The 16,025-nt window shown below is 46.9% G+C and overlaps 1 protein-coding gene across 3 annotated transcripts in view; it reads left to right on the forward strand.

The window, feature by feature from the left end:
- Positions 1-16,025, forward strand: part of LOC144493158 (uncharacterized) — a 334,243-nt gene that overhangs the window by 266,530 nt on the left and 51,688 nt on the right. For 2 of the 3 annotated variants that reach the window (XM_078212064.1, XM_078212058.1), the window contains one exon: positions 11,099-11,244. In XM_078212064.1, the coding sequence (XP_078068190.1) occupies positions 11,099-11,244 (146 nt within the window). Of the gene's footprint in view, positions 1-11,098; positions 11,245-11,575; positions 11,651-16,025 lie in introns of those variants that run through there. The other variant, XM_078212070.1, reaches the window with a different exon arrangement.

Consider the following 16,025-nt stretch of genomic DNA (forward strand, 5'->3'; position numbering starts at 1 on the left):
GGTTCTCCTAATTTCCTTCTTTAGTCCCTTCCTACAAGCCGTATACTCTTCTAAATCCCTATCTTCGCCAAGCTCTCTGAGCCTTTTGTACGCTTTCCTTTTCTTCTCGACTAGGTCCCGCACAGCTTTCGTGCACCACGGTTCCTTTAACTGACCAACACCTCCCTGTCTGCTTGGAACGTTGTCCTGTAGAAGTCTAGACAGATATTCCTTGAAAAACTGCCACCTCTCTTCAGTACATTTCCCCGAGAATACCTCCTTCCAATTTACTCCTCTAATTTGCTGTCTAATGTCTTCATATTTCCCCTTACTCCATATAAACACTTTCCTAGCTTGCCTGATCCTCTCTTTTTCCAATGCAAGCCGAAAGGAGATAGAGTTATGATCGCTATCCCCAAGATGCTCTCCCACTGAGAGATCTGACACCTGTCCAGGTTCATTGGTCAGTATCAGATCAAGTACAGCCTCTCCTCTTGTAGGCTTGTCCACATGCTGTGTCAGGAAACCCTCCTGAACACACCTAACGAACCCTTCCCCATCCAATCCCCTTACCCAAGGGATATTCCAATCTATGTTTGGGAAATTAAAGTCTCCCATCACAACAACTCTGCTACTACTGCATCTCTCCAGGATCTGTTTCCCTATCTGCTCCTCCACCTCCCTGTTACTATTGGGCGGCCTATAGAAAACTCCCAGCAAAGTGATCGGCCCCTTCCCACTCCGAACTTCCACCCACAGAGACTCGGTGGACAATCCCTTCACAGCATACACCTTCTCTACAGCTGTGACACTATCCCGGATCTGCAGTGCCACTCCACCCCCTCTCTTGCCTCCCTCCCTGTCCTTCCTGAAACATCTGAATCCCGGCACCTGGAGTATCCAGTCCTGTTCCTGAGACATCCAAGTCTCCGTAATGGCCACCACATCACACTTCCAGGCATCGATCCACGCTCTGAACTCATCCCCTTTATTCACTATACTCCTGGCATTAAAGTAAACACATCTCAATCCTTTGGTCTGAGCTCTCCCCTTCTCTGTTCCCAGTCCACCTGCCCTCTTGCACCGCCTATAACCCTTCTCTGTTTGCGAGCTACCTTCCTCACTCTCAGTCACCTCATTTTGATCCCCTCCCCCCAACCTATCTAGTTTAAACTCTCCCCAGTAGCCTTAGCCAACCTTCCTGCCAGGATATTGGTCCCCCTGGGATTCAAGTGCCACCTGTTTTTTGTGTACAGGTCACACCTGCCGCTGAAGAGGTCCCAATGGTCCAGGAACCTGAATCCCTGCCCCCTGCACCAGTCCCTCAGCCACACATTCATCCTCCACCTCACTCCATTCCTGTCCTCACCTTCCCGTGGCACAGGCAACAATCCTGAGATTACTACCTTTGCTTTCCTCCTTCTCAGCTGTCTCCCTAATTCCCTATACTCTCTTTTCATGACCCCTTCTCCCTTCCTACCCACATCAGCGGTACCAATATGTACCGCTACCTCCGGCTCCTCTCCCTCCCACCTCAGGATTTCTGGGACTCGCCCAGCGACATCCTGGATCCCAGCCCCAGGGAGGCAGACCACCATGCGAGACTCCCGCCTGCCTCCGCAAAATCGCCTGTCCGTCCCCCTGACTGTCGAGTCCCCAATTAATACTGCCTTCCTCCTCTTTTCTTTTGCCCTCTGAGTTACAGGGCCGGACTCCACCCCTGAGACACGGCCACTGCTGCTTCCCCCAGATGGGCTGTCCCCCCCAACAGTACTCAGGCAGGAGTACTTGTTGTGTAGGGGGACACCCACCGGGGTGCTCTCAATCACCCGAGCTTTACCCTTCCTGGCCGTCACCCACTTGGCCTCCTCCCGTGGCCCTGGTGTGACCACCTGATGATAGCTCTTGTCTATCACCACCTCATTCTCCCTTAACAGCCTAAGATCCTCGAGCTGCTGTTCCAGCTCCTTAACACGGTCCCTCAGGAACCGCAGCTCAACACACCCCTCACAAATGTGGATGTCCAGGTGCCTCCAGGACCTCCCACATACCGCACTGCGAACAACACACTGGCTTAACACTCATATTTCACCCTTTCTTCCAAGGTACACAGAGAAAAGTAAATTAGAAAAGGAAAGAAAAAGCTCACCCCTGCTCGCCCTTTCCCCCGAAGCCCTGTGAGCCAAAGCCCTTACAGCTCACACTCTACTCCCTGCTCACTCTGCTGCCCGCTCCCGACGCTGCCCGCTCAAAAGTGTAGCCTGCTTTTAAACCCTCCAAAAACCTTCCCAGGCTTCTCCTGGGCCTACTTCCTGTTTTGGATTTTTTAAAAACCTCCGATTTTTTACACAAATTTAACTGAAAAATAAATAAATAATTCACATGTACAAACACACTGTCTTACCCTCAGCCTGCTCCTGTGGAACAATCATCAATATACATCAGAAAAAGCAAGGGTCCCAACACTGACTTCTGTCAAACTCCACAAACCTTCCTTCAGCCACAAAAACATCCATTACCCACTCCCCTCTGTCTCCTGTCCTTTGGCCAAATTTGTATCCATGATGACAGTGTTTGTTTTATTCCATGAGCCACAACTTTGCTCACAAGTCAGTTATGTGGCACTGAGTCTACACCTGTTACTGGAGTTTTGTATTTTCATAGAATCATAGAGGGGTTTTTATTTTAACTTTAAAAATCAGTTACCTGGGAGGTTCCCCCTCATTGTTCCACTGGGGCAAGCTGAGAGGGGGTGATTGGAGGCAGCAGTGCTGGTGAGAGATTATTTGAATTGTTTATTTATTTAATTAGTCAGCTAGTGTGTGTTTTTTTTTGGCCTTTACTTTTGCAGTAGAATTTTAAGTTTAAAGTGAAAACTGGAAGTGGGCTGCTAAGGAGTCTGGGAAGGGTTTTTTGAAGTATAAAAGGTAGGCTGCAGTATACAGCGGGCAGCGTCGGGAGCGGGCAGTGTAGTGAGTGGGAAGCAGAGTGAGCTATAAGGCTTTGGCTCACAGGGCTTAGGCAGAAAGGGCGAGCAGGGGTGAGTTTAAATTCATTTCTGCACTTTCTACCTGGTACTGGCAAGGTATCTAGAGGGGATGGGTGTGCAGGTAGTGCTATGTTCCTCTTGCACTATGTTTGAGGTGAGGGATGACGACAGTGTCCCTGCTGATTACATCTGTGGGAAGTGCACCCATCTGCAGCTCCTCCAAAACCGTGTTAGGGAACTGGAGCTGGAGTTGGATGAACTTAGGATCATTAGGGACGCAGAGGTGGCCATAGACAGAAGCTTTAGGAATACAGTTACTCCGAGGAATGAAAACAGATGGGTGACGGTGAGAGGGGCTGGGAGGAAGCAGTCCGTGCAGGGATCCCCGGTGGTCGTTCCCCTGAGCAACAAGTATTCCGCTTTGGATACGGTTGAGGGGGATGACATACCAGTGGTGAGCCGCAGTGAGAGGATCTCCAGCACTGTGCCCGTCTCTATGGCTCGGGAGGGTAAGGGGCAGAGCGGGAGGGCAGTAGTTATTGGGGACTCGTTAGTTAGAGGGATAGATAGGAGGTTCTGTGGCAGCAAAAGAGACTCACGGATGGTATGTTGCCTACCGGATGCCAAGGTCCGTGACGTCTCAGACCGTGTTTTCCGGATTCTGAAGGGGGAGGGGAAACAGTCACAAGTCGTGGTACACATTGGTACCAATGACATAGGTAAGCGAAGGGACGGGGATTTAAAGCAGGAATTTCTGGAGCTGGGCTGGAAGCTGAGAGCCAAGACAAAACATGTGGTCATCTCTGGTACGTTGCCGGTGCCACGTGATAGCGAGTTGAGGAACAGGGAGAGAGTGTAGTTAAACATGTGGTTGCAGGGATGGTGTAGGAGGGAGGGTTTCAGATACGTGGATAATTGGAACACATTCTGGGGAAGGTGGGACCTGTACAAACAGGACGGGGTGCACCTGAACCAGAGGGGCACCAATATCCTAGGAGGGAAATTTGTTACGGCTCTTCAGGGGGGTTTAAACTAATTTGTCAGGGGAGTGGGAAAAGGAGTTGTAGTCCAGAAGTCAGTGAGGGTGGTGAGGTATTGGGGAAGGTATCAGGGTCAAGGGTGGGTACCGGTAGACAGGAAGGTGGGTTGAAGTGTGTCTGCTTCAATGCAAGGAGCATCTGGAACAAGGTAGATGAACTTGGGGCGTGGATTGGTACTTGGGACTACGATGTTGTGGCCATTACGGAGACGTGGGTAGAACAAAGACAGGAATGGTTGTTGGACGTTCCGGGGTATAGATGTTTCACTAAGTGTAGGGAAGCTGGTAAAAGAGGTGGAGGAGTGGCATTGTTAATCAAGCATAGTTTAACGGCTGCGGAAAGGCACTTCGAGGGGGATCTGCACGCTGAGGTAATATGGGCTGAGGTTAGAAATAGGAAAGGAGCGGTCACGTTGTTAGGAGTTTACTATATGCCCCCAAATAGTAATAGAGATGTGGAGGAAGAAATTGCTAAGCAGATTATGGATATGTGTGGGGGTCACAGGGTAGTTGTCATGGGGGACTTTAACTTTCCAAATATTGATTGGAGCCTTTGTAGGTCAAATAGTTCGGATGGGGCAGTTTTTGTGCAGTGCGTGCAGGAGGGTTTCCTGACACAATATGTGGATAGGCCGACAAGAGATGAGGCCACATTGGATTTGGTACTGGGAAATGAACCGGGCCAAGTGTTAGATTTGGTTGTGGGAGAGCACTTTGGAGATAGTGACCACAATTCGGTGTCTTTTGTTATTGCAATGGAGAGGGATAGGGCCGTACGGCAGGGCAAGGTTTACAATTGGGGGAGAGGTAATTATGATGCGATTAGGCAAGAATTAAGGGGCATAAGTTGGGAACAGAAACTGTCAGAGTAAGGAAGTAATGAAAAGTGGAACTTTTTCAAGGAACAAATACTGGATGTCCTTGATAGGTATGTCCCTGTCAGGCAGGAAGGAAATGGCCGAGTGAGGGAACCATGGTTCACGAAAGAGGTGGAATGTCTTGTGAAAAGGAAGAGGGAAGCTTATGTAGGGATGAGGAAACAAGGTTCAGATGGCTCGATTGAGGGTTACAAGTTAGCAAGGAATGAGCTGAAAAAGGGGCTTAGGAGAGCTAGGAGGGGACACGAGAAGTCCTTGGCGGGTCAGATCAAGGAAAACCCCAAGGCTTTTTACTCTTATGTGAGGAATAAAAGAATGACCAGGGTGAGGTTAGGGCCGGTCAAGGATAGTAGTGGATAACCAGGGAAATTGAGGATCTGATTAAAATGAAAAGGGAGGCGTACGTTAAGTCCAGGCAACTGAAAACAGATGGAGCTCTGGAGGAATACAGAGAGAGTAGGAAAGATCTCAAACGGGGAGTTAGAAGGGCAAAAAGAGGTCACGAGATGTTCTTGGCAGGCAGGATTAAGGAGAATCCTAAGGCATTCTATTCATACGTTAGGAACAAAAGAGTTGTCAGGGAGAAAATCGGACCTCTCAGGGACAAAGGAGGGGAATTATGCTTAGAACCCAAGGGAATAGGGGAGATCCTAAATGAATACTTTGCATCGGTATTCACGAAGGAGAGGGGCGTGTTAACCGGGAGTGTCTCGGAGGGAGGTGTTGACCCGTTAGAGAAAATCTCCATTACAAGAGAGGAAGTGTTAGGTTTTTTAGGGAACATTAAAACTGACAAAGCCCCAGGGCCTGATGGCATCTATCCTCGACTGCTCAGGGAGACGAGAGGTGAAATTGCTGGGCCTCTGACGGAAATCTTTGTCGCTTCTTTGGACACGGGTGAGGTCCCTGAGGATTGGAGGATAGCGAATGTGGTCCCGTTGTTTAAGAAGGGTAGCAGGGATAACCCAGGAAATTATAGGCCGGTGAGCTTGACGTCCGTGGTAGGGAAGTTGTTGGAGAGGATTCTTAGAGACAGGATGTATGTGCATTTAGAACGGAACAATCTCATTAGTGACAGACAGCATGGTTTTGTAAGAGGGAGGTCGTGCCTTACAAATTTGGTGGAGTTTTTTGAGGAAGTGACAAAAACGGTTGATGAAGGAAGGGCCGTGGATGTCGTCTATATGGATTTCAGTAAGGCATTTGACAAAGTCCCACATGGCAGGTTGGTTAAGAAGGTTAAGGCTCATGGGATACAAGGAGAAGTGGCTAGATGGGTGGAGAACTGGCTTGGCCATAGGAGACAGAGGGTAGTGGTCGAAGGGTCTTTTTCCGGTTGGAGGTCTGTGACCAGTGGTGTTCCGCAGGGCTCTGTACTGGGACCTCTGCTATTTGTGATATATATAAATGATTTGGAAGAAGGTGTAACTGGTGTAATCAGCAAGTTTGCGGATGACACGAAGATGGCTGGAATTGCGGATAGCGAAGAGCATTGTCGGGCAATACAGCAGGATATAGATCGGCTGGAAAATTGGGCGGAGAGGTGGCAGATGGAATTTAATCCAGATCAATGCGAAGTGATGCATTTTGGAAGAAATAATGTAGGGAGGAGTTATACAATAAATGGCAGAGCCATCAAGAGTATAGAAACACAGAGGGACCTAGATGTGCAAGTCCACAAATCCTTGAAGGTGGCAACACAGGTGGAGAAGGTGGTGAAGAAGGCATATGGTATGCTTGCCTTTATAGAATGGGGTATAGAGTATAAAAGCTGGAGTCTGATGATGCAGCTGTATAGAACGCTGGTTAGGCCACATTTGGAGTACTGCGTCCAGTTCTGGTCGCCGCACTACCAGAAGGACGTGGAGGCATTGGAGAGAGTGCAGAGAAGGTTTACCAGGATGTTGCCTGGTATGGAGGGTCTTAGCTATGAGGAGAGATTGGGTAGACTGGGGTTGTTCTCCTTGGAAAGACGGAGAATGAGGGGAGATCTAATAGAGGTATACAAGATTATGAAGGGTATAGATAGGGTGAACAGTGGGAAGCTTTTTCCCAGGTCGGAGGTGACGATCACGAGGGGTCACGGGCTCAAGCTGAGAGGGGCGAAGTATAACTCAGACATCAGAGGGACGTTTTTTACACAGAGGGTGGTGGGGGCCTGGAATGCGCTGCCAAGTAGGGTGGTGGAGGCAGGCACGCTGACATCGTTTAAGACTTACCTGGATAGTCACATGAGCAGCCTGGGAATGGAGGGATACAAACGATTGGTCTAGTTTGACCAAGGAGCGGCACAGGCTTGGAGGGCTGAAGGGCCTGTTTCCTGTGCTGTACTGTTCTTTGTTCTTTGTGTATGGCGTCAGTAGAGATAGGCGAGGTGATGAATGAATACTTTTCTTCAGTGTTCACCAAGGAGAGGGGCCATGTTTTTGAGGAAGAGAAGGAGTTACAGGCTAATAGGCTGGAGGAAATAGATGTTCGGAGGGAGGATGTCCTGGCAGTTTTGAATAAACTGAAGGTCGATAAGTCACCTGGGCCTGATGAAATGTATCCTAGGATTCTTTGGGAGGCAAGAGATGAGATTGCAGAGCCTTTGGCTTTGATCTTTGGGTCCTCGCTGTCCACGGGGATGGTGCCAGAAGACTGGAGAATGGCGAATGTTGTTCCTCTGTTTAAGAAAGGGAATAGAAATGACCCTGGTAATTATAGACTGGTTAGTCTTACTTCGGTGGTTGGTAAATTGATGGAAAAGGTCCTCAGAGATGGGATTTACGACCATTTAGAAAGATGCGGATTAATCCGGGATAGTCAGCACGGATTCGTGAAGGGCAAGTCGTGCCTCACAAATTTGATAGAATTTTTTGAGGAGGTAACTAAGTGTGTTGATGAAGGTAGGGCAGTTGATGTCATATACATGGATTTTAGTAAGGCGTTTGATAAGGTCCCCCGTGGTCGGCTTATGATGAAAGTGAGGAGGTGTGGGATAGAGGGAAAGTTGGCCGATTGGATAGGTAACTGGCTGTCTGATCGAAGACAGAGGGTGGTGGTGGATGGAAAATATTCGGATTGGAGGCAGGTTGCTAGCGGAGTGCCGCAGGGATCAGTGCTTGGTCCTCTGCTCTTTGTGATTTTTATTAATGACTTAGAGGAGGGGGCTGAAGGGTGGATCAGTAAATTTGCTGATGACACCAAGATTGGTGGAGTAGTGGATGAGGTGGAGGGCTGTTGTAGGCTGCAAAGAGACATAGATAGGATGCAAAGCTGGACTGATAAATGGCAAATGGAGTTTAACCCTGATAAATGTGAGGTGATTCATTTTGGTAGGACTAATTTAAATGTGGATTACAGGGTCAAAGGTAGGGTTCTGAAGACTGTGGAGGAACAGAGAGATCTTGGGGTTCATATCCACAGATCTCTAAAGGTTGCCACTCAAGTGGATAGAGCTGTGAAGAAGGCCTATAGTATGTTAGCTTTTATTAACAGGGGGTTGGAGTTTAAGAGCCGTGGGGTTATGCTGCAACTGTACAGGACCTTGGTGAGACCACATTTGGAATATTGTGTGCAGTTCATGTCACCTCACTATAAGAAGGATGTGGAAGCGCTGGAAAGAGTGCAGAGAAGATTTACCAGGATGCTGCCTGGTTTGGAGGGTAGGTCTTATGAGGAAAGGTTGAGGGAGCTCGGGCTGTTCTCTCTGGAGCGGAGGAGGCTGAGGGGAGACTTAATAGAGGTTTATAAAATGATGAAGGGGATAAATAGAGTGAAAGTTCAAAGACTATTTCCTCGGGTGGATGGAGCTATTACAAGGGGGCATAACTATAGGGTTCGTGGTGGGAGATACAGGAAGGATATCAGAGGTAGGTTCTTTACGCAGAGAGTGGTTGGGGTGTGGAACGGACTGCCTGCAGTGATAGTGGAGTCACACTTTAGGAACATTTAAGCGGTTATTGGATAGGCACGTGGAGCACACCAGGATGATAGGGAGTGGGATAGCTTGATCTTGGTTTCAGATAAAGCTCGGCACAACATCATGGGCCGAAGGGCCTGTTCTCTGCTGTAATGTTCTATGTTCTAATCCTACAGTGCAGAAAGAGGCCATTCGGCCCATCGAGTCTGCACCAACCACAATCCCACCCTGGCCCTACCCCCATATCCCGACATATTTACCCACTAATCCCTCGAACCTATGCATCCCGGGACACTAAGAGGCAATTTAGAATGGCCAATCAACCTAGCCCACACATCTTTGGACTGTGGGAGGAAACCGGAGCACCCGGAGGAAACCCATGCAGACACAGGGAGAATGTGCAAACTCCACACAGACAGTAACCCGAGCCTGGATTCGAACCCAGGTCCCTGGAGCTGTGAAGCAGCAGTGCTAACCACTTTGCTACCGTGCCGCCCATGCATTCTTCTCATGCAAAGAGAAAGCAGAGAGCCGAGTGGGATAAATGAAATGCGTGGAAAGTATGGAATGACTTCAGGGTAACTGAGGAATGGATGTGAGATGGCACAAAGATTAGGATGACTGTTGATGACAACATGGGGATGTGAGGATGTGCCTCGAGAGAAAGGAATGAGTGGAACTGCAAGTTGTCAGTGGAACATGATGCAAGCGATTGCTGGAGAAGTCAGATGAGTGTTTCCTCTAGTGGGATGCCACTTTCTTTAGCCTGTCCTCATGAGATCTTGAACCTTTTGGGTTCAAGGGGTCACACTCCTGTTGCTCAATTTTTCAGCTACTTCCATGCCTCCTTGGTTTGAGAGGGTTCTTCCTGCCATCCACAGGAATCAGTACTTTACTATATTCCCTCACACCTCAAAGGAAGAGCTAGAGAATTGGGAGGAGAGAAAGCAGCCTTTCCACTTTTCCCTTCCAATACTGTGGTTGAAACTGTATAATTAAACCATTTTGTCTCCTAGAAATCCTTCTATAATGCAGATCATCATCACACATGCATGTTGTAACTGGTGTAACTGGTGTTATCAGCAAGTTTGTGGATGACACAAAGATGGTTGGACTGGCGGATAGCAATGAGCATTGTCGGGCAATACAGCAGGATATAGATAGGCTGGAAAATTGGGCGGAGAGGTGGCAGATGGAATTTAATCCAGATCAATGCGAAGTGATGCATTTTGGAAGAAATAATGTAGGGAGGAGTTATACAATAAATGGCAGAGCCATCAAGAGTATAGAAACACAGAGGGACCTAGATGTGCAAGTCCACAAATCCTTGAAGGTGGCAACACAGGTGGTGAAGAAGGCATATGGTATGCTTGCCTTTATAGGACGGGGTATAGAGTATAAATGCTGGAGTCTGATGTTGCAGCTGTACAGAACGCTGGTTAGGCCACATTTGGAGTACTGCATCCAGTTCTGGTCGCCGCACTACCAGAAGGACGTGGAGGCGTTAGAGAGAGTGCAGAGAAGGTTTACCAGGATGTTGCCTGGTATGGAAGGTCTTAGCTATGAGGAGAGATTGGGTAAACTGGGCTTGTTCTCCCTGGAAAGATGGAGAATGAGGGGAGATCTAATAGAGGTGTACAAGATTATGAAGGGGATAGATAGGGTGAACGGTGGGAAGCTTTTCCCCAGATCAGAAGTGACGATCACGAGGGGTCACGGGCTCAAGGTGAGAGGGGCGAAGTATAACTCAGATATTAGAGGGATGTTTTTTACACAGAGGATGGTGGGGGCCTGGAATGCGCTGCCAAGTAGAGTGGCGGAGGCAGACACGCTGACATCGTTTAAGACTTACCTGGATAGTCAGATGAGCAGCCTGGGAATGGAGGGATACAAACGATTGGTCTAGTTGGACCAAGGAGCGGCACAGGCTTGGAGGGCCGAAGGGCCTGTTTCCTGTGCTATACTGTTCTTTGTTCTTTGTTATGTTGTGATCGGTCAGGAAACCCGGAAGCAGGATGCTAACGCATGGCAGCCATGATAAACTGTATTTCTCTGACTAGCTGTTGTCCCTCTGCCATTGCATACTGATCATTAACCATTTGCCCATTGATTCAAATTTTGTATTAAGTATGACTGAAATTTTTACCTTGTCCTCATAGGACACCAGTACTTTCCTAGTTATAAATATGTAATACTGTATGATGGGCAGTTAATCTTTTTTGCCTGTGTATAGCCAGAGAGGAATAACCACAGATGTGTTAATCTAGTTACATGAACAAAAATTCAACTAAATGTAATATCCCTGATAGGCATTTGAAAAATGGAAAGAAGAAAAGGATACATGTCAAACAGGAAAGCTTAAGAAACAAAAAGAAATTGAAAAAGAGAAGAGGAGAAAAGAAAAGGGACAAGTAATTGAAAAGAAGAAAGAAAATGTTGCAGCATTGATAAAATGGTAGGCAAATTACATCCTCACATTGTATTAAACTACTTCAGTGCATTGCACATTCATATCTGAACAGGTTACTTTTAATAAATTCATGCCATTGCCTGCAAGTTATTCAGTAACATCTGTAACAAATTAATTTTGGGAAATATTCATAATACGGTTATAGTTTAGCCCAGTTATGTACTTTACCTTAATCTAAGATGATAGAATTGTTACAGCACAGAAGGAGCCCATTTAGCACATTGTCTGCGCAGGCTCTCCAAATAAGCAATTCGCTTAGTGCCAATCGTTCGCCTTCTCCCTGTAACCCTGCACATTTTTCTTTTTCTAATGACAGTCTGAACCTGTCTCCATCAAACTCTCAGGCAGTACATTCCAGACCTTAATGACATGCTGCGTGAAAAGGATTTTTCCTCGGATCGTTTTTGCTTCTTTCTTGATTCTTTAACAGGTAGAAACATTTTCTCCCTATCTACTCTGTTCAGATTCCCAAAATATTTGAATGCTTCTATCAAATTTTCTCTGTCTTTTTTTCCAAGGAAAACAGTCCTTCATGTCACTTCACCTACCCACTTATTCCAATTGAGAGTCCCCTCCAGGAGGTCAAGGCGGGGGCGGGGGCTGCCCCCTGGGAACCTGACAGTGCCAAATGGGGGTGCGGCCAGATGTTCGTGGGGGCAGACAGCTCTGCAACAGCGATCAGTGGAGGGGGGCGGTGCAGAATCACAGCACATTCTGCAATCGGCGATCAGCTGGCACATGTGTGGAGGGGGGGGGTAATCAGCCGTGAGGCCCCACAATAGCAGCTGGGGAGGTGATCAGCCCCAGAGGCTATAGCTGAAGGAGCCACTGACAGATTTCTGTGCTCACAGGGATCGGCACATGCAGAATGGCTCCCTGTGCTGCTATCAGACACTTTAAGTGACCGAGACCCTGCCCACTCCCCCTGCTGCAAGAAACTGGTTTGGCCAATTTTTTTGACAAGGTCAGGTGAGATTAGATTTTTAAGTCGGCCAAAGAAAGGCGCAAATTTCTCCCGTTTTCACGTTCATTTTGCACTTAGAATTTTTTTGAGAGGAGCGCCCCGTATAGATCATTGTCAGGAAAAGCAAGAGTCTCAACACTCAAACTGCACTATAAATGTCCCTCCAGCCCTAAAAACATTCATTAACTAATGTGCTCCGTTTCCTGTCACTCAGCCAACTTTGCATCTATGTTACTACTATCTCTTTTATTCCACGAGTATAAATTTTTTGATTTGATTTATTATTGTCACATGTATTAACATACAGTGAAGAGTATTGTATCTTGCGCACGATACAGATAAAGCATACCATTCATAGAGAAGGAAACGAGAGAGTGCAGAATGTAGTGTGACAGTCACAGCTAGGGTGTAGAGAAAGATCAACTGAATGCAAGGTAAGTCCATTCAAAAGTCTGGCAGCAGCAGGGAAGAAGCTGTTCTTGAGTCGGTTGGTACGTGACCTCAGACTTCTGTATCTTTTTCCCAATGGAAGACGGTGAAAGAGAGAATGTCTGGGGTGCGTGGGGTGCTTAATTATGCTGGCTGCTTTGCCAAGGCAGCGGGAAGTGTAGACAGAGTCAATGGATGGGAGGCTGGTTTGCATTCACGACGTTTTGTAGTTCCTTGCCGTCTTGGGCAGAGCAGGAGCTATACCAAACTGATACAACTAGAAAGAATGCTTTCTATGGAGCATCTGTAAAAGTTGGTGAGAGTCGTACTCGCATGTCTGTTTGTGTTGCATTGTATTAAATGCCTTTTGGAAGTCCATGTACAATTCATCAACAGCATTGCCCTCATCAACCTGTCACCTCATCAAAAAATTCCAAATGAGTTAAATACGATTTCCCTCAAGAAATCCATCCTGTTTTTCCTTAATTACACGTAACTTTAAATTTTGTATCACATTGTTGTATCTAAAAGTTTTGTCGCCACCAAAATTAAACTAACTGACCTGCCATTGCTGGACCTGACACCCGTTATGAAATAGGGTGTAATATTTGCAATTCTCCAATCCTCTGACACCACCCTTGAATCTAAGGAATGTTCATAGAATCCAAGCTGGTTGGCAAAGTCAAAATTAAGAGACAGAGCATTTTCTCATTTAGAGATTTCATTGATTTTGTTCGGTGTCATAGTCTTCCTCATAGCCCCATTTGTTCCGGCTATCACAGAAAATCACAGTGCAGAAGAGACCCTTCGGCCCATTGAGGATACAGCAACACATGAGAAACACCTGACCTACCTACCTAATCCCATCTACCAGCAGTTGACCCACAGTCTTGAATGTTATGACTTGCCAAGTGCTCATCCAGGTACTTTTTAAAGGATATGAGGCAACCTGCCTCTACCACCCTCCCAGGCAGTGCATTCCAGACCATCACCACCCTCTGGGTAAAAAAGCTTTTCCTAACATATCCCCTATATCCCCTGCCCTTCACCTTGAAGTTATGTCCCCTCATGACTGACCCTTCAAATAAGGATAACAGCTGTTCCCTATTCATCTCATCCATGCCCCTCCTACCCCCTATTTACACTATTTTTAATGAAACAAGAATCAATATGTGAAACAAAAATGAGAGAGGGGTTGACAGTCTCTGGTGGGGCACTATAACTAAAACAAAATATTAAAGTAAACTTAAACTAAACCAAAATATAATTTCCAAACCCCCCCGCATCGCACCCACCGGCTGGATAAGATTAAAGCGTGAATTTGTTCCTCTCAGTCATACACTCATTTATCAGGGATTCTAGAGGTCCCCACTGTCTTTGTGATCCCGCCATAATACAGATAAGTTTTATACTCACCACCTGGAGCCTTCTATTCTCCCTTCTCGCTCTCCCACTCCTAGGTCGCTCTTATCAGAGTCCGGTGTTACCTGTCAGGGGTGATCAAATCCCTCCATACCACCGCTTACACTATTAAGCTTACACTATTAAGCTTACTTCTACTCCGGCGATCACTCAGTCTCTCTTTCTCACTCACGTCTGAACATCACACCTCAGGCGACTTTTTCTCCAGTCTTTACACTCACTCAAGTATTAAAGACAAATGCCTCCTTGTCCATATATGTTCAGTTCAGACGTCTTTCACTCTCACACTCTCTCATCACATATGATCAGCCCACTGTAGTTTGACTCACCCTATTAGGTTCAGAACTCTATTCCAGTACCCAGGTTGTGGCCATTCAACCTGAGCCCGCAAACAGAGTCCCCGCAAACAGATCCCGGGGTATCTCCCGGCTTTCGGCACCAAATGAAGTCGGTAAAAAGACCTCTTGAGGCTGGTATGAGTCAAAATAGAGTAGGCTTTATTCTCACAAGCTTGTGGGAGAACTTGACCCCTTGAAAGCGGAAGCCAAAGTTCTCTCTGAACACAAGAAGCGTGGACATTTATACATCAGGGTTCCCAATACAAGCCATAAAGCAAAGTCCAGTTAACAGTCCTTGATCATAAATTATAGTTCCTTTAACAGCTTCTGATAGTCTCTAATCATAAACCAGAGTGCAACTGGCATCCTTGGGTCATAAAGCACAATTCTCCTGGTAGTTGTAGTCAAGATGCAACCTCTGGTCCCCCTGCTCTTCTCGCGGCCTTTCCTTTTAAGTGACTGTGTGCGATTGCAGCTGTCCCAGTGGGAGTCCTCCTTCAAACGGCCATTCTCGCACTCTACCACTTGGTAGCTGCTTCCTTTGTTTAATTCATACACAAGCCTACGGGAAACGTAAGACTTACCACCCAACATTTACATTTAACTGTCTGTTTTATCAGAATGATATAAACAAGCGAGGGAACCATGAACAAATGGCTTATACTACTAAAAGTAACAGATGAAACCATGAACAAATGGCTTATACTACTACCAGGAGCAATATAAACAAAGGGGAGACTAGCCATAAGGAAGGGTTATGTTTGTGATACATTCCAGGTACAAAGTTCAACCTTTTAGGTACAAAATACATTGAGTACAAAAAAAACATTAACCCTTCTTCAGTGGGTGTGTCCAGAACCAGGGGTCACAGTCTGAGCATTCGGGGTAGACCATTTAGGACAGAGATGAGAAATTTCTTCACCCAAAGAGTGGTGAGTCTATGCAATTCACTAATAAAGGAAGTAGCTGATCCCAAAACATTGAATGTATTCAAGATAGATATAGCATTTAGGGCAAATGGGATCAAAGGTTATGGGGAAAAGCAGGATTAGGCTATTGAGTTGAACGATTAGCCATGATTGTGATGAATGGCAGAACAGGCTCGAAGGGCCGAATGGCCTCCTCCTGCTCCTATCTTCTATGTTTGGCACTTAGAAACACTTGCGTCTGGGAGCTTGCCCAAAAATGTGTGCGATTTGCTCTCATTTTCATGCTCATGCCACTTCTGGCACTGAGAAGACCGCCCCAAGATTGTTTCATGCCGGCATGTTTTCAGACCAAATCGTACGGCTCATTCGTCTTAATTTCCATTTCATCAAGTTTCACACCACTCCAGCGGCATGTTCCCTCTGATTCACCCACCATGTAACGACTTAAATGCTGCAAGCGCTGGGTAGCTCCATATAAACGGCTCCCAAGCACTCCCCAGTATTTGTTCCATGACTGCAGGGGACAACAGTCAAAAAGGCAGCACTGCACTCGGAATCTCGTCAGCTTAAATCGCGCCCTCTGGATTTTGAGCCCATGCCACCATTCCCGCAGGCAGACTGTGGGCTCAAAATTGCCCCCTCGGTGTGGGAAAATTGTGATCTGATTTGCACTGGCATGTCCTG

This window comes from Mustelus asterias, chromosome 1, assembly GCF_964213995.1.
Source record: "Mustelus asterias chromosome 1, sMusAst1.hap1.1, whole genome shotgun sequence".
NCBI classification, from domain to species: Eukaryota; Metazoa; Chordata; class Chondrichthyes; order Carcharhiniformes; family Triakidae; genus Mustelus; species Mustelus asterias.